Consider the following 19552-nt stretch of genomic DNA (forward strand, 5'->3'; position numbering starts at 1 on the left):
ACAGGACAAAGCTGAAGACAGCTGACTGCAATGGACTGCTGCAAGGGGGGGAGACGAGACTACAGTGGAAGGAGGGGGAGGAGACATGGAAGAACGCTGTTGTTTAGTGTGGGAGATCAAATTGGGCTAAGGAACCTGGGGAGGAAAACCGACTGCCTTTGAGTGGAGAATTGAAAAGTGTCTGAAACACTGCAAGGAGAGGCACACAAAAATCACACACACAAACAGAAAATGCATTAATCCTACTAACACATATACACATTGTTGTGGAAATTTTAACAATAACCTGCAACACACCCAGTGAGCTTGATTTGAAGTGGTTTTAACTCATTCACTGCCATTGACGTCTATAGACGTCAATTGAAAACATACGTTTGAAAATGGCTGGCAGTGAATGAGTTAATAAACACATTGCAATGTGGAGAGAGCATCCCAGGGAAACACCAGGACCATCTCTGAATTGTGGCCACCGCCCTTACATCTTATGTACAGAGTTTGTCTGTGTCTATATGTCAGGTCGGGTCTTACACTCCACCTCTCTGGGAACTCCCAGGCCCTCCAAAGGCCTATCTCCCCTCACCACACTCCCTGCCGGTAACTGATGCCCTCAGGGGTCGGTGGGTTGGTGGTTCTTGGTGTCCGGGGCTGGGCGCTCAGGTATGTACCAGCTCACTCCCGGTGACTACTTGGCAGGGCCTGGTGCCTGTTGCCCGGTCAGGCCTCTTCCGGGGCAAAGGGGGCCCTCGGGCCTCCGGCCTCTGTGCCTGCGGCTCGGATCACTCTGGCACAGCTGGCTGCCGGCAGAGCCGGCGGGCACGCCACTGCAGCCCCCTCTGGCTTCTGCTCCGTGGCTACTGGGTGACCCCTCATCTGGGGCTCTCCTCAGCTCTTCCCAGGAGGGTGGCACGGATGCCCCTCCGGTGGTCCTCCTTGGGCTCTCGCACTCTGGAGCCTCTGGATGTCTGGAGCCTGGATCTCCTCCATGCCTGCTTCATGCCCTGGGAGACAGGGCTATGGCTCTCTACATCCTCTAGCAGATCATTACATGGGGAAACCTTTTGAATACAAGCGCGCTGATCCACACAGGTGTGCACACGGGTGTCCACTGTTCATAGACATGAACTACACTTTTATTGGTGCTTGTCAATGGAAAATAACCCCATAACCATCAGACGGCGTCTGAGACGGAAGGGCCACAAAAACAAAAAAAGTCTTCGTCTCCTTGAACGCCACAGAAAGGTGGAAGAAATTTAACCAAAATTACCCCAAGAGCACAGCGACAACTCATCCAAGCCAAAAACCTACTCCTGAGCAAAAGGAACATCTTGATGATCCAAGACTTTTGGGAAAATACTCTGTGGACTGACAGGACAAACGTTTTTGGAAGGCGTGTCTCCCATTACGTCTGACGTAAAATTAACAGTATTTTACGTCAAACCAACAGTAAAATATGGGGGTGGATGTGTGATGGTCTGGGGCTGTTTTGCTGACTCAGGACCTTGAAGACTTGCTGTGGTCAATGGAACCATAAATTCAGCCGTCTACCAAAAACATCCTGAGAGAGAACGTCCAGCCATCTGTTCGTGACCTCAAACTGAAGCACACTTGGGTTCTGCAGCAGAACATTGATCCAAAACACACCAGCGGCTCCACTTCTGAATGGCATAAATAAAACAAATGAAGACTTGTGAGTGGCCTGGTCTGACCTGAATCCGATTGAGATGCTGTGGCGTGACGTTAAAAAGGCGGCTCATGCTGAAACCCTCAAGATCCTCAAGGAGTCATACTCACTTCTGACATGCCGTTTAAAAATAAAGAAACAATTCAGATGTCCAGTCTTTTCCTTGTTCTTTTGAAAAAGATTTTATTGGTTAATAATTGTAACAATAGCTGTAACAAACTGCAAGAAAGCTACAGAAGAATAAGTGAGAAAGCAGTTTACTATTACACTTCAAGCTGTGTGCAACATTCAACTGTCAAAAGACAGCGCAACACTCGAAAGTCACAAGTAAAACAGTGTGTAGAGAAAAGCATGCATCAAAGTTTGTATGTGTGTTAGTGTGGTAAGATGACGAAGTGCGTCCTGTATGTGGCAGTCAGGGTAAAAAACCCTCACGCAGCAGATCAGCTGTAGCTTTGCTGGCTTCTGTAACAGAAACCAGATATCTCGCCTTGTTCTCCTGAATAAAAATGTAAGGCTGCAGGATTTTGGTTGGCGTTGCGTGACACAATCATCGGCTGCAAGGACAGACGGCAGGCTGAGTGACAGCATCGCAGGTGCTGGCTAAAGATGAAGCTCTTTTCTAGACAGTGCAGATCTTATACAGTGGAAACTCATCTACTACCAACCAACATCACTGATGTTCAACAGGCCACGAGGGCTGATCGCCACATCTTCTGCTTATTGATGACAAACATTCTACTGGTTTTATTCCATCTACGCTGGAATCGTTACACAGTCACATTTAATCAAACATTGTACTGTTTGCTGCTGGGCTGTAGCAGGTCTACTGGTACTGGTGGTCACACATGGGGCCCATATCCAAACTGCAGCGTGCCATAAATTCCACACTAAAGCCCAAAGCAGAACAGTGCCAATAATAATGCACTGTGGCTGAATGCAAGCATTGCACAGGTTAGCACACATTATTTTAAGACATCAGACGTATCTTTTTCTTTTCATTGATATAAAACAGTCATGTTCTCATACACACTCAGACCAATTCAAATGCTTCACATTCAGATTCAAGCATATAATCAACAGTTTATTATTTTCTAATAACAGATTATCCAGTAACTCTGCACAGAGGCCATGGCAGGCTCAATCAGCACTTTGTCTTTGGTAAATACATATTTTTGCTACAGACCAAATATTTTTGCATTCAAACATGAATATTTAAATACATTCAGCCAACTGAAAGGTTTGTTATTTTGTTTGATTTGAGTGAAGCTTCCAGCAGCCCGAGCCTGATGAAACAGCCCCCACCTGTCGCCAACAGGGGGCGACTGTGGTGTCGCTCGGGTGCAGCTGTGCAGTGTTACATGAATGTTGCAGTGCGCTCCTGTGGGACTTTGCAGGATATAAGGCTAAAAGAGAAGTGTCATTTGGATTACAGCATACAGGTATGCAGAGTCTTAAACAGCACCGCCAACTACACAGAGACCACACCTGCAAACACAACACACGGCCTAAAAAACACAACCCAGCACAGGAATCACTCGGATTAGAAAATAAGACAAAGCTAAGGATGCTAATGGCTACTGCGGCCACAAACTGGGTTATTTTTCTCTTTTTAGCATTAACCGTTCATCTCTCACACACGCACAAAGATTTATCTAGCCATAGAATATTGGTTATACACATACATCCTACTTTAATGACCAACCTCAAAGACATGTACACAAAGTGAAATCATCACAAAACTCTCAAATATACAAAAAAGACCCTTTCCAGACATGAACCTGTTAATCTGATCCCACCTTCCAGTTGCAGCATTTTTCCTTCCTGCCATTCCAGTCGAACCGTTTTCAAAGTGAAACACGCAGTGAACACAGTAAAGCTGTGAGAAGCAGCTGATAGATGTGTTGTCTCTTGTTACCAGAGTCACACCAGGGAACAGGCTGCTGTCTGTGCTGCATCCTGACTGTAACACTTCCTTTCTTTAGGCTGCGAGCACAGCTGGATGACTGTACTGTCACTCTGTTACAGCTCACAGGACACACAGTGGTGGTTCTTACTGCATGTCCATGTCTGGTATGGTTACTTGTGCATCTTCTGTACTTGATCCTTCGCTCACACAATCCAACCTCCCAACAACAACAACAAAAGATGGCAATCATATACAATGTAACTAATTGACTTTCTTATTACAAGACTTTGTTCCACACATGAATGAACATGAGCTTATTTACTAGATCTATGCTGTGTGTGGAATAAATCAGATCCCCTCATTACAGGTTTGTGCTACAAAAAGGTTAATATATCAGACATTAAAGGAAACTGTTTCAGACACAGCGCAGGAACGTTAATGAAAGCTTTCTTGTTTTGGAACAGCCAAGACTCAATGGAAAGCTGGAAAAACTTTCACTCACCAGGAAGCATCAACTATCTTCAAAAGTTAAGTTATTAGGAAAAGTCCAGTCAAGTAAAAAGTATAAAAAAGCAAGCTAACAGTGCAAACACACACAAGTCTAAAGTCTAAATGCAGCAGGAATATATGCTACCACACTAGTACAAACAGAACTGCTCAGTTTCAGAAAGCATTCCTCAGGGCACTATCTAAACCCTTCAACTAACTACGGCTGCTAACATCGTCGACACGGCTAAACCTTTTCAAACACAGACCAACTCAACCAAGGTTCTGTGCAGCGGTGCCAGCTCCAAACTCCTTCCACTCGGTCCCTAATTTTCCTATCGCACCCATTTTAGTCCAGCAGAAACTGAAATGTCTTTTTAATAGAGTAATGAGGGAGTCGGCCAGTGGTTTGTCTTCGTTATTCCTGGATCAACAGTTAAACTAGTTTGTAGTGAGATTTGGAATATCAGTAAAACCCCAAATCAGCCAGGTCTGAGACAGATGCTGTCAGAGACGATGTCCTCTGGACTGATTATGGCCTCGGGAATCTGTCTACTCGGATGCTGAAGGTTATTTATTTATACACAATCTTCTTGTCTTCACATCTAAGTTCTGTTACTGATATAAAGTAAACATTTACTGGTTTCACTGGTTGCTTAGATGTGCAACAGATAATTAGTTATTCTTCAAAGAGGGACGCTGAATTTCATTTCCACATCCATCAGATTGATGTGATCTTTGCTCAGTAACTCTGCAGAGAAATAGGTTTCATAGAGTTTTTCTGAATTGTTAAAACACTAAAAACTAAACTACCAACACCAAAACACATCAAATCAATCTCACAGTTGTCAAAATCTTAAACACTGTTCATCTGGTTAGGACATCATTTGCAAATCTGAATCTCCTGTTTACCAAAACTCTAAACACTTTCTCAAACACAAAATTCATTTAGCAGTGTGGTGCACACAGGCTACAGAGGTTAAACACAACTAACACACTGTTGTCATCATTTACACCGTGCCACTTAAAATTGAAAACATGTGTCCAATCAGTGAACCCGATTACTAAACAGTATGAGTATGGTATGAGTGGATCCAAGAGTGGGGCAATACAATAGAAGAGGAAGAGGAGTCCGTGTCAGAGGTGTTGGGCAAGGACGAAGACCAAGAAGATCATGTTCTGGTGCATTGCAATGAGGGAGGCAGGGCAACGTGTGCAACCAAACCTACGCAGGTTGCTACTATAATCCGGACCTTCAGAGAAGCAAACAGGTAAAAAGTTTACTCTCAGTAAGAAGACAGTGAAAAATCATTTCTCCATGTTACTGTGTGTGAAAACCTGAAAACATGAGTGTGTGTACTTATATCCAAATGGTATTTTGTTTAGAATTGAAAGACGGCCACATGAGGGTGGAAGAACACGCATGTTCTCACAACGCCAGGAGCCACTTATTGTGGATATGGTCCGTCATAATAATGCAATTCGACTGCGTGAAATACAGCAGCAGATTATGGAAGACAACACACTTTTTGAGGGAATAAATCGTGTGAGTCTGTCAACGACTGACCGTGTCCTGCAACGCTACAGGATAAGAATGAAACAAGTTTATTGGGACCATTTGAACGAAACTGTGCCATCAGCAGCTATGGGGTTCTCCACCACGATGTTACTGTTGGGCCATACAACAACGAACTTCTAGCAACATTCCTGGATGGTCTACAGGATGCTTTGCTTGAGCAGGGAGATCGCGAGTAAGCAGAGCATCATTTGGGACAATGGAGCTTTCACCGAGATTCAAGAACATGCAACTGGTTTCACAATGAGCAGCATTTTATGAATGTGTTTCTTCCTCCATACTCTCCCTTTGTGCACCCTACTGAGGAGTTTTTCTCAGCATGGAGATGGAAAGTCTACGACCGAAACCCTTACACAGGAAAATCTACTTCTAATTTTTGTCTGTAGGGTGTAATCGTTGCTAAGTTGTGTTTGCACATTGGCTGGTTTTGAGTGGTTTTTGATAGTGGTGCTTGATTTTGAGTAAAGTTAAAATAGTTTTGGATCAAATGTTTGGTTTTGCAAGACAGGTTGAAGGTTTTGTGAGTGTAGCTTGAATTTTGCAGTTTTAGGAAATGTGTTTTAGCAATTCAGAAAAACTAATGTGTTTTATTAGGATACCATGAATGAAGGTTACACGTCTACTAAAAGTTCCACCGTCCTGTAGCTGAAAAATCTGGAAAGTAGGCAAACCCCTTGTGTAGCATACAGCTGGGCTGTGGAACTAAATGCAAAGAAATATTACACTGAATCTTTGAGAGTACGAGAGCAGAGCTACACCACGAGACACAAGAAGGAACCATAAGCTGGACCTGACATGGATTAGCCTCCAAGCTAATGGCAAAACAGCCCTGTTTAAATATTTATGTTTGTTATGGGATAACTGTTTGACAAATGTTAACAATCTTAACTAATATAACTACTCACTTTACAGTTGTTTTCAATGAATTCACCTTTTGTCATGTGATGTTATTTCTTCTAGAAAAATTCACAAACTTAAAGTCAAAGTCACCTCAGAGCTCCACAAACCCAACACAAGAACTCAGTCACCAGTACTACTAACTACTCATGTTAGACTTGTTAACATTTCTGTGACAGTCAGCTTTTTTTTCCCGGGAACAAAGTGCTGGAGTTTCGTCCGTTTCCACTGAAGAAAGTCCCGTTAGGATTCAGAGGGAAGCAGCAGCTCACGGGACGCAGTTTTAAGCTGAAACTGATGTGGAACAAACTTCATCATCATCACTCACATCAAGTGCATTTACTGCTTTTCTGACTTTTCATATTTGGCACAATACTCAGTCCTCTTACTCTCACAAGCTTTACACGTGGGAAACAGCTTCCAGTCCTTCATATTGTGAGGTAAAGACCCTCCAATCAATAATCCCCTTTCCCCCTTAAAGAAGACAATATGGCAGAGTGGGCGCACAGAGTGGGCGCGCAGAGTGGGCACTGTTTCCCATCTGAGGAGTTCCCATTCTAGGTTTGAAATTGACCATAAGGTGTTTTATTAACCGCTCAGATGTTTCAGCATCATTTACATTAATGGTTGAAACAAACTAGAAATGAGTTTTTTTTATAAGGCCATTTACACTCTAATACTTACAGGTGTTGGATGCCTTAGTCATTCACTAATGTACTTGGTTAAGAAAGATTAAAGCCAAAGCTGTGTTAATAGTAACATGGTTAGAGTAGTAATAGTGCAACGAGCTGAATGTCCTCCACAGGCGTGTGGAGAGCAGAGACTAAATAAATATTTCAGGTCAGATTTGTGCATCAACAAAAACAATAGCTTTGATTTACAAGACATGATTAGTTAGGCTTCAACGAGGGACACAGAATGATCTGTTATCCCTAAATACAACTCACAGTAAAAAGAATAAAAACAAAATATAAACAATATAAAAGTCAGTTTGAGTTTCACAGCAATCTGGTTAACTTTGGAGTTCAGCTTCCTCAAATGCTCTTTTAGGCTGCTTTAAAAACATGCAGCAGGTTACTGACTCATCAGTTTGCCAAAAATATCATCAATAAATTCAAATGTGCCCAAAACCAGCTCAGTGGATACTGACTGAGTCTGTGAGCTAGCTTCTCATCTCAGGTATTCTTCAATCTGTGCCAGCAAAGCACTACAGAGTACATGCTGGCAAATAAATAACAGTAAAAAACATTGTGAGTGGTTAGTGGGGTAAAACCCACACGGTGTGAGCTGTGTGCGTTACAGAGAATTAAAAACATGAGATTTGACAAACCAGGATTACAGATCCAGGTTCTGCAGCAATAATGCTACACAGAGACAACCTGTGACCTCTGCCTGTTCAGTGTGTGTGTGTGTGTGTGTGTGTGTGTGTGTGTGTGTGTGTGTGTGTGTGTGTATAGGGGGGTTATGCGAAGGGTTTGTTGGGGAGTCCGGTGATTGGCTCTGTTTTACACAGCGTTCTCTTCAGTCTGAGGTTCAGCGTTGGGCGGCTCCAGCAGAGTCTGCTGCACTGCAGAGATACAACAACATTCCTGTCAGACATTATTCTAACAGATCTGTGACAACTTGTTCTGAAAGCAAGGAAACAACTTCAGTGGTCCCTCGTTTATCGCGGGAGTTACGTTCTAAAAATAACCCGCGATAGGTGAAATCTGCAAGTAGCCAACTTTATTTTTTAAAGTTATTACAGATGTTTTTAAGTAAAACTCGTCACTACACACTTTATACACTTTTCTCATACAGGCTCAAAGTTCTGTACTGGACAGGAGACACGGCACGAGATCGATTGACAATGATCTACAGCCAATCAGGACACAGAACAATGCGCTGTAAAAAAGAAAAATTGCCACAAAAAAATCAGTGAAACAGCGAAGCCGTGAAAGGTGAACCGCGTTATAGCGAGGGACCACTGTACATTTATATGCATTTATATAACAGGGGGGTGTGTACCTTGTGGTTCTGTGGCCACCACCGCTTCAGGGTTCTCGGCTTTAAGCATGTCAGTGTTCAGACTCTCTGCCAACACATAACAAACAGTTCACTATAAATACTTCGTTACTGTACTGCAGTACAATTTTCAGGTATTTGTATCTTTCTGACCACTTTTTGACTTTTACTTCCTACATTTGTAAACAAATATCTGTCCTTTCTACTCTTTACAGTTTCTAAACAGGCTTGTTATCAAAGCATCAGCTGTATCATCTACAGCATTTATACTCGGGGGCTGAAGTGTCCGTCTGTTTAGTCAGCATGTAGCCAGCGCAACGAGCATTAAGGGAAAAATGTTTCTACAAGGGTTCGATCAGCTCAACAAACATCAGCAAACACAAACTGTTTGTCACACAGTGTGTTGCTGGATTTCAAAGGAAGAGACAACACAGAGCTAAAGAAATAGTATTTTTTAACACCAGTATTTGTACTTTTACTTAAGTACAGAAAGTCTGTACTGTTGCCACCTCTATTCATGACCAGCCAATTAGACTAGAAATGTAACTACAAAGAGGATGATCTGTTAGAGGTGATGTGTTAGAGGTGATGTGTTAGAGGTGATCTGTTATCTCCTGGAGTTAATTCAGTCAACTCTGAGTGCGTTCACAACATGTGGTAGAAAGGCATCATCAGTGGAGCTTCAATATTAGCATTTGCATTTCATACTTGGTGTGATGGAGCTGAATAATTGATTATTCCATCAAGAAAAATAAATAAATAAACATTGACTGTTTTGATGATCAATTATTGATTTTTCAAAGGAAATGGAAATGATGACTCCATCGTATCTCCTGTTTTTGCTGAAAACTCTTGAAATATTGTAAAAGTAACGACAGCTCTATGAAGTTTAAATGGGAATTTTTAACATTTCCAACCAAGTCATCAGTGAATTAAAAATAGTGAGTATATTAATCCAGATGTAATGATAATATATTCATAGTCAGAGACATAAGGAGCGGCTGCTTGTATCTCTTAAGTCCTGCAATAATCCAGAAAAAGCACATTTAAATAAATCTACCATAAGAATTACAAACTGTTTATTTCTGTATAAGTTAGCAAACCCACAAATTCAACGAGGATCAAATACTTGAAGCTAACAGCAGCTCGCTTTTCATTTTATAGCAGTGTAGCAGTGAGGGCCCGCCCCCTCTGAACCGCCTGTGCAGTGTAGCTTACGCTGAATACTGAAGCACAGCTTCTTCTTCTGGTAGGAAATGTAGCTGCTGACCGCACCCACCAGCGCCATGGCAACTACACTTGCAAACCCTGCGATGGTGCCCACTTCTGCTGTGTTCTCTGGAAACACACACACACACACACACACACACACACACACACACACACACACACACACCTCAGTTATAGGAGCACAGCAGACACAGAAACCTGCCACCACATTCCCTCGTGTGGAAAGAGCGTTTACATCTTTGGTGTAATGAAATGTTAAATATGTACCATGAAGTCTAACCTTTGCTTTTGCCGTTGCTGTCGTCAGGCTTGTAGGTCTCATCTCTGCTCAAATTGAACAAATCGTCGTCAGAGAGCATACCTGGGAGGAAACACAGTGAAGACGCAGCTGGATGTGAACTAAAACATGAGTGCATTTGATCTGTCAAACTCTATTTTGGTGTTCAGCATTTAAACACTGAAGCAGACAGCAGTGTGTCAGTGGGAGGAGGAGACGTGGGAGCAGAGGAGGACAACAATGAGCGCTCTGTGACAGAGAGTGGCTATCAGTGGCTTGGAGGAGTCCATTAATTCAGTTCAAACACATGAGAACTGAATGAATCACAAACAGAGTGATGAGATCGTCAGGTTTTAATGACGGCTTTAAAAGCTTCTATAGAAACTTCACAGACACTAACAAATTCTTGAAATGCACTTTCGTTTCTTCTGTTCTCTCATTTAAAAACAAAATAATTTCATCTGACCAATGATCCAGTGTCATTATGCAGCTGGGACATTAGGCAGGGTGTAACTAAATCCTGCAGCTTGCAGCAGTTTTCAATCCAGTGACAAAAACACCAAACAAGAGGCTGATTAGCATTAAATCATTACATGCAATAAATTCAAAGTTGCCCCTCTTTGTCTACGTTTGGAACAGATGCAACGGAGACACAGCTAAGCAGTAAAAATTAAGAAATGAGATGGCAGAAAGAAGGAGAAGTGAGATGGAGATGAGTGGACGGACAGATAACTCCTTTAGACTGACACGGTGCCGAGGACGAGCACTGAGGCCTCGTGTATTTTACGAATCAGGCCACATTTTGGTGCCACTCATGGCTTCAACTTTAAGAACAGCGGCTTTCACACCATGCACCAAACTGACTTTCGACAGTCAAAAGGAACCTAAGGAAGCTTAAGCTAACACAAACCTGCAGAAACACGGACAAACAGGAAACAGATAAATGACATGTTCTCATTTGAAATGAGAAATCTCGCCATTTAATGAAGGCGGATGATTTAGGAGTCAGGTTGATCTTATGCAGGACACCATCACCCACCTCCCTTCCCCACGTTCTTATCCTTGCCATTAATGTCATTGCTGGGGTCTAAGGCATCAGCCAGGTTAAAGTCATCACCGGCTGCAGGGGTAAAAAGATCAAACGTCTGTGTTAGAGCAAAAAAAGGAAGCAGAGATCAAATAAACAATACTGTTAAAAGAAAGAAAAAACAACTAATTACACTCTAATTAAACCAAGTGACTACACTTCCCTTATGCTTTGGTTACTGTGTGTCGTTGGCCTGTTTACTGCACTGGTCTGTGGATGCTTGTGTCTTTATGTTGTATAAAGCGATCTGAATGCTCAAGTACAGCAGTATAAGAACCAGCCCATTCACCATCACGGTGCATCAACAGCTGAGCACGAGTACGATGTTGAACAGGAAAGTGCTGCAACATTTTTACCTGTTGCAGCAGGTAAAAGGCAATTATGGAGATATTCTATATGTGAATGCTTCATGCTGTGTATCGTGCTTCTCTGAGGTTCATCACTCACTGCAAACCTCACACTCACCACTGTGAGTTATACTCCGAGGTAGGATGGGCTGCTTTGGCCAGTCGCAGGAACTCTCATTTATACAGTTTTAAGGCAATAGTTGGATTCCTGCATATGCTGCCTGGTTGCGGTGAAACATGCTGGTCATTATTCTCTTCGTCTGCATGGTTACTTGTTGCTTTCTGTTCCATTTGCCCAAAATGAACCTTTCCAAAAGAGCTTTCGTCCATTTAGCCCCGTCGGCTTGGAACGAACTGCAGAACGACTGGAAAACGACTTCATTTCATTAAGTGCTTTGAAATCTAAACTATGAATCCTAAAAGGCCAAGTCCATAACATGCAGCTGTGTCAATTCAGTGATTGTCATTTTAACTGAACTTTGAAATTTATATTTGCATTTTATTGAATTTTATCTTTACTTTATTTTCATTTTATTCTTGCATGTGTGTTGTTGCTGCCTGTGTTTGAGGAATTTCTTTAACTGTGAGACACTTTCTGCTTCTTGGTCAGGTCTCTTTTGAAAAAGAGGTTTTTAATCTCAATCGGATCTTCCTGGTTAAATAAAGGTTAAATAAAATAAATAATAAGTGAAATGTTCAGCATTAAACTGAGAGCTTCTCTTAGACAGGCAGCCTGGATTCTTTGCCCGCTGCCTCGGGGGGAGCTGTTGTAACCCCGGACAGGTCACCAGTGTCGCAGAGCTGATGCAGAGAGACAGGAGTCATTTTTGTGAATCTGGTGGAGACAGCCAGTGTCAAAAGGCTCTGATGTTTTTAAAAGACACTGACCGCCAAGATAAATTATTTCCATTACCATATCACCTCTTCAAAACCAATATTGTTCACCATTTCCATATCACAGTTTCCAAACCTCAGTCCCGGTACACCTAACTTTTCCCTTGATTAATTTAAAAGCCTCTAAGCCCAGGTCCAACCTTGCTGGTCAATCAACCCGCTTCAGGAACGCCCTCACCGATAGCGGTCAAATTTCTAGGCCCTATGTTAATTTAAAAGTGGTCCCCGTGAGTTGACCGGAAGCCCCACTCGTGGGCGCTTTCGAATCCCGTCTGCGCCATTAGCTTTACCTGTCAATCACGTTCAAACGGGACCACCCGGGTCCAACCCTGTCGGTCAAACGGTGCAAGAAAAGTGGTACTTGACCACTGATTATTAACGACTGTCCCTATCTGTCACGGGTATCACCCGGATGACCCTGTCGTCGCAGGAAATTGCAGCGCGTCCGCCGCAAGATGGAGCCATCACAGTCAGAACATTTTGCACCCCTAGAAGTCCAACGTCCGTCCTAAAATTTATTTAAATACGTTTAAAAGCACCACTGTGGGGATTCCACAGCTGAATTATCTGGTGCCCGAGTCCAACTCTGCTAATCAATACAGGAATATATCCCTTAACCAAATATCCTAACCTCATATCGCTTTTCTTGGCTGACGTAACACACACACACACATTACACACCAACATCAAACATACATCACAACAATTAATAAATCCACCCCAGTATTAACAACAATGAGCTTTCATCAAATATCCCCAAACTTTACTTTTATTTATCCCAAATTACCCAAAATTATCATGGACATGTCACCTGAAATCTACTTAACAGATTTTATAATTTAGTTTAATTTCCACTAGTGAGTCACTTTAATGGTAACAATCATCAATTCAGTGGACAACTAATTTAGAATTCATCCAATGTACACAATTTTCAACAGGCTTGCGGTTACATATACTCTTTTAGACCGGTCTGTTGTCCAACTCATATCAGATCGTACCTTAAGGTCCAAATTAGTCCCCTCAGCCGCACAAGAATCCGGGTCACGGCACCAAGTGTTAGAAACTGTTCTTTTGATTCTTAGGGCCAAAAAGACACGGCTCAAAAGTGGTCTTTTACTTAAAAAAAATTAAAAAGATCTTTATTTACATATCCCGGGATATGGAGACACACAGAAATGCCTGCTCACAAGCAGAAAACAGGAAGCCAGGTTATTTATGTACCTCTCGACGTCACATACGTCACACAGTTTCATTACACACAAAACTTCTTCTATTCAGTTCCTCTTTTCTGCGTCTGATTTATTAATATGCCTGTGCACTAAAACTTCCTGTGCAGCTTGCAATAACTTCCACTTTCTAAAGGTCTGTTGCCAGGGCAACCTGTCTAGACTTAGTCTCACTCTGTCGGTTCCTCATATTCTACAAAAAACATGCAGTTTCTGGTCAGCCTGTAACCTAGTTTTACACTGAAGTCTGGGCCTCTCTTATTTATTACCTAACAAATGTAAAGCGCAGTGAGGGGAGCCTGAGAGCTACATAAACTGCATTGAGCTGAATTCACTCGGCCATCAGAGACTGTTGTGTTTTCTAGAATTAATACTTTTTTTCCCTAAATGTTGCTCCTGGCACCCTCCCCATTATAACAACTACAGCAGCAATGAACTAATAGAAACTAAAAACTAAATGAACGTACTAACTGCAGTAAATAAATCAGTCTGCATGTTACAACCAGCTACTACCAAGAGGAAACTGACAGTCAGTACACAGACTCCACCAGGCGCTCCTAACTAAGGAAACCAGGTTTCATGGTGAGTCTAGGAATGTTTTCAAAGAAGTAACAGCTTCAGCTGCTGGATATGTGTGCCGAGACAATCTAGATAAAAATATTCTTCTTTTACCTCCTAATATGTTCTGCAAATTCAAAATAAGTCAATGTTTGAGTGTGAGAAAATTCTCATGTTTTCTCTACACCAAAACCTCGACGTGCCGAATGGTTTAAAAGCTCTGATTAATCGGAAGTGGGCGTGGCTGCTGTTCACCGATTTATTCAGAGATGTAAAAATTGAACTCTTGAGATTTCAGGTAACAAAGCCCGTTCGCTCTGCAGCTAACCCACAGGCCTCAGGAGGGGAGTTGGGCTGCTTTCTTTCACCTGGCTTGGGTTTGGGCTTCGCTGGGGCCTTGGTGGCTGCAGGGACCCTGGGGAAAACCTTGGGTGGGACTTTGGTGGTGGTGGTGGTGACATCGTTAAAGAAATCCTCCAGTTTAAAGTCTGAGAGAAAAAAACAACAACACAGTTACAATCAGATTTGTTGTAGCGCACAGATTTTCTTGTCCCACATTTATTCAGACCTAAAATGACTCTGTGCAAAGATGCTGTCAAGTTCTCACCTCCGCCTGCTCCTCCTGATGGTGCTGTTTGCTTTTTTGTAGGTGCTGGTGTCACTGTTATACAAGTCAGAATAACATATAATGGTCAATATGTTTACTGCCATCACTCATGAGATGATAGCAGATAATCACAGTTTATTTATTCAGTCACACTAGATACCTTTCTGCCTGGCTGCGTGTTTCAAATCATGAACAAATAAGTAAAATCTTACAGTTTTCATTTGTGAAAAATGCAAACATCTCTAAGTGATGGAGCTGAAATAGTCTGAAGCTGGGTTTCATCCAGCAGTACAGGACTGACACCGACTCTGCCCAGTATGGAGCCAGTCCAGGTTACTGGGCTGTAGGTGGATGGGACCAGTTCCTTTAGGGGATCAGGACTGTTCAGGCCTCACGGAGCCATTACCAGCAGGTTCACTGGTGCTGCTGGGTGCTCACAGGGTGTCTGGCATCCAAAATGGTGAAACAAGCTCCATATAGAGGTAGAGCTGGGCGATAGAACGATAACGATATGTATCGCGATATAACTTTTACTCGATAGAGAAATTAAGCTATCGCGATAGACCTCGCCGCTCTTGTCCTCTTTAAAAATAAATAAATAAATAAATAAAAAAATTAAAAAAAGGTCAGCCAATCCAAATTAAGTAGCGCAGAGCCGAACCAATCACGTCACGTGACTTGTTACGTACAGCACAAGTGCCAAGCTGCACGTGTGTTTGTTTGGGAAGCAGCCAGCGGGTAATGAAGCCAGCGCGTAATGGAGGAAATGAGTGTGCCGACTAGAAAATTCAACCGAGCGTGACCGAAGAAAAACCGGATGATGGTTGCAACGCCGGAGAGATTGTCGAACAGAAGAGCCAAAGAAGTTCTGTAGTGTGAAGGTATTTCGGCTATTTCAAGTCTGACAAAACAGAGTAGCGTGCACTGTAAATTGTGCCGAAAGCAAGTCTGGAAATACAATAAACTGGTGCATGCGTCACACTGTGCGCCACGTTATTGTTTTGGTGAAATGAATTTCTACAATACTGTTACTGTTAATTCTACTCTCTGCAGTGTTTAAATGCTTACATATACACACAGTTACTGTCCCTCCACACATACGACTCTGTTCTGCTTCTATGCCCCAGCTTTGTTTACTTTTTCCCACCGAGGCTTCTAGACTTCTGATTGGCCAACATTTCTGCACGGTTAGGAATCTAGCGCCACCTGCTGCTTTGGCATGTTCATAGCAGCGTTTTCCTTCATTTCTGCCTTTATGTGTAGACGGGATTATTTTTTAAAACGAAAACGGAAAATCTCAGTTTTCAAAAATACCCGTGTACGTGTGGACGTAGCCTCAGTCTCTGACTGGAAGCGCTAATTCGTCATTCGGCTTTTGTCAGACTAAAGTAATTGTTAAAACTGTTTGAAAAGCTAAGCTATACAACAAGGAGAGATTGAGAATTTCCTTTTAGTTCTCAGTTTATTTGATATTGACAAAAGTTAGTCAGTTTTGTCTGTTCTTCTGTAAAACAAACTAAGATTTATTTTTAGAATTAATATTTTGTTTGTTCTATTTTGAAACTTAAACGCTTTAGCGGCTGCCTTTTGTGTAGTTTGCAATATTTGCCTTTATTTATCTGAAAAAGTCTCATGTTCCTTAAGTACATCTACCCTGTTGAACTTATTATGGGAAATAAATATTTAAATAAAAACAAGCTGCTGATTATTTCACATTTTACTTGTGAGCAACGGCACATTTAAATCTTACAAATATAGTTATTTGGCTTATATCATGATAGATATCGTTATCGCCTGAAATGAAAAAAACATATCGTGATATGAAAAAATCTCATATCGCCCAGCTCTATATAGAGGAAAACAAAGGCACTGAATACGCTCTGCTGCTGGACAGACACAGCTTTGCAGACTACATCTCCACAGTCTCAATCAAAGCTGTAGACATTTAACACATTTGTGTGGTAAGATTTTAGTCATTTGTTTGTGATCCCAAGAGAAAAGTAAAAGTCAAATGTAATGGTGGCATTTGTACACACAGGAAGTTGTCTGAAAGAGGAAATGCTGAACTTTAAACTTGTGCATATATGATCGGTTTTTATTCAGATTCCCTTTCAGGTGTGTTGGCATCAGTTTGTGTTTGGATTGGAGCTCTTAAAGGTTGCACACATATCTGACTTTATGCTTGTGGATCATATATACAGTAATATCACTGACACTGAGAGGCAGCCTCAAATTTGCATCTATATAACTAAAAAAAACAAACTGCAGGTTTGACACAAATCTTATGACAAATACAGCATATTTCATTCCAATGAAACTAACTAAGCTCATACAATAACCAGAAATGGAAATGTGACTTTATTACATCATGTCATCTTGTGTACTCAGTTTCTCCATCACAGTAGCTGTTGGTGCAGCTCTGTCTGCTAATCTTGCATCAACTGATGCCTTTAAACTGGGGCCATGTTGGACGAGTGAAACGCCCAGACACAGAACAGCTGGTCACCCGGTCACGGTGAGAGTTTTAAACCAGAAACAGCTGAGTGGTGTTTCACTGTGCTTACGTGGTTTATTGTCTGCATCATCCAGAGCATCCTCCAGCTTGAAGTCCTGAGGCAGAACTGCAGGGCAGGTGAGAGAGAGGAATGCATTTAGGAAAACACAATCACGTTGTTACTAAGTTTGTACATAAACAAGGAATTTCTCTTGATGTCCTGGTGCAAGAACAAGAAATTCTGCAGCAGGACGCCAAACAGCCAAATTTCAGCGTAAAGAAGAACAAGAAGTACTGAGGTGATGGTCCCTGATGTCAGCATCATCAAGTGTGTCTGGGATTACAGGCAGAAGCATGTGAAGAAGCCCACTCTCACTCAGAGAGAGAGAGAGAGAGAGAGAGAGAGACTCTCATTCAGAGAGAGAGAGAGAGAGAGAGAGAGAGAGAGAGAGACACTCACTCAGAGAGAGAGAGAGAGAGCGAGAGACTCTCATTCAGAGAGAGAGAGAGACACTCACTCAGAGAGAGAGAGAGAGAGAGAGAGAGACACTCACTCAGAGAGAGAGAGAGAGAGAGAGAGAGACACTCACTCAGAGAGAGAGAGAGAGAGAGAGAGAGAGAGAGAGAGAGACACTCACTCAGAGAGAGAGAGAGAGAGAGTGAGAGAGAGAGAGAGAGACACTCACTCAGAGAGAGAGAGAGAGAGAGAGAGAGAGAGAGAGAGACACTCACTCAGAGAGAGAGAGAGAGAGAGAGAGAGACACTCACTCAGAGAGAGAGAGAGAGAGAGAGAGAGAGAGAGAGAGACACTCACTCAGAGAGAGAGAGAGAGAGAGACACTCACTCAGAGAGAGAGAGAGAGAGAGAGAGAGACTCTCACTCAGAGAGAGAGAGAGACACTCACTCAGAGAGAGAGAGAGAGAGAGACAGAGACACTCACTCAGAGAGAGAGAGAGAGAGAGAGACAGAGACACTCACTCAGAGAGAGAGAGAGAGAGAGAGAGACACTCACTCAGAGAGAGAGAGAGAGAGAGAGAGACACTCACTCAGAGAGAGAGAGAGAGAGAGAGAGAGACACTCACTCAGAGAGAGAGAGAGAGAGAGAGAGAGACACTCACTCAGAGAGAGAGAGAGAGAGAGAGAGAGAGAGAGAGAGAGACTCTCATTCAGAGAGAGAGAGAGACACTCACTCAGAGAGAGAGAGAGAGAGAGAGACACTCACTCAGAGAGAGAGAGAGAGACACTCACTCAGAGAGAGAGAGAGAGAGAGAGAGAGAGACACTCACTCAGAGAGAGAGAGAGAGAGAGAGAGAGAGAGAGAGAGACTCTCACTCAGAGAGAGAGAGAGAGAGAGACTCTCACTCAGAGAGAGAGAGAGAGAGAGACTCTCACTCAAGAGAGAGAGAGAGAGAGACTCTCACTCAGAGAGAGAGAGAGAGAGAGAGAGAGAGACACTCACTCAGAGAGAGAGAGAGACACTCACTCAGAGAGAGAGAGAGAGAGAGAGACACTCACTCAGAGAGAGAGAGACACTCACTCAGAGAGAGAGAGAGAGAGAGACACTCACTCAGAGAGAGAGAGAGAGAGAGACACTCACTCAGAGAGAGAGAGAGAGAGAGAGAGAGACTCTCACTCAGAGAGAGAGAGAGACACTCACTCAGGAGAGAGAGAGAGAGAGAGAGACAGAGACACTCACTCAGAGAGAGAGAGAGAGAGAGAGAGCAGAGACACTCACTCAGAGAGAGAGAGAGAGAGAGAGAGGACAGAGACACTCACTCAGAGAGAGAGAGAGAGAGAGAGAGACACTCACTCAGAGAGAGAGAGAGAGAGAGAGAGACACTCACTCAGAGAGAGAGAGAGAGAGAGAGAGACACTCACTCAGAGAGAGAGAGAGAGAGAGACTCTCATTCAGAGAGAGAGAGAGACACTCACTCAGAGAGAAGAGAGAGAGAGAGACACTCACTCAGAGAGAGAGAGAGAGACACTCACTCAGAGAGAGAGAGAGAGAGAGAGAGAGAGACACTCACTCAGAGAGAGAGAGAGAGAGAGAGAGAGAGAGACTCTCACTCAGAGAGAGAGAGAGAGAGAGACTCTCACTCAGAGAGAGAGAGAGAGACTCTCACTCAGAGAGAGAGAGAGAGAGAGAGAGAGAGAGAGAGAGAGAGACACTCACTCAGAGAGAGAGAGAGAGAGAGAGAGAGAGAGAGACACTCACTCAGAGAGAGAGAGACACTCACTCAGAGAGAGAGAGAGAGAGACTCTCACTCAGAGAGAGAGAG

The 19552-nt window shown here is 42.9% G+C and overlaps 1 protein-coding gene across 1 annotated transcript in view; it reads right to left on the reverse strand.

Moving 5' to 3' along the window:
- Positions 1-1838: 1838 nt before the first annotated feature.
- cd99l2 (CD99 molecule-like 2) overlaps positions 1839-19552 on the reverse strand; it is a 19503-nt gene continuing 1789 nt past the window's right edge. Inside the window, exons 2-9 of the mRNA XM_085267719.1 lie at positions 17344-17400; positions 14780-14833; positions 14541-14660; positions 11100-11180; positions 10064-10144; positions 9772-9891; positions 8557-8622; positions 1839-8116 (exon numbers count right to left, since the gene is read on the reverse strand). Coding sequence (XP_085123845.1) covers positions 8055-8116; positions 8557-8622; positions 9772-9891; positions 10064-10144; positions 11100-11180; positions 14541-14660; positions 14780-14833; positions 17344-17400 — 641 coding nt within the window. The 3' untranslated portion in view covers positions 1839-8054. The remainder of the gene's footprint in view (positions 8117-8556; positions 8623-9771; positions 9892-10063; positions 10145-11099; positions 11181-14540; positions 14661-14779; positions 14834-17343; positions 17401-19552) is intronic.

This window comes from Mchenga conophoros, linkage group LG3 (genome assembly GCF_057382185.1).
Source record: "Mchenga conophoros isolate Kocher_MC1m ecotype Shallow Benthic linkage group LG3, M_conophoros_male_GT1.1, whole genome shotgun sequence".
Lineage (NCBI taxonomy): Eukaryota > Metazoa > Chordata > Actinopteri > Cichliformes > Cichlidae > Mchenga > Mchenga conophoros.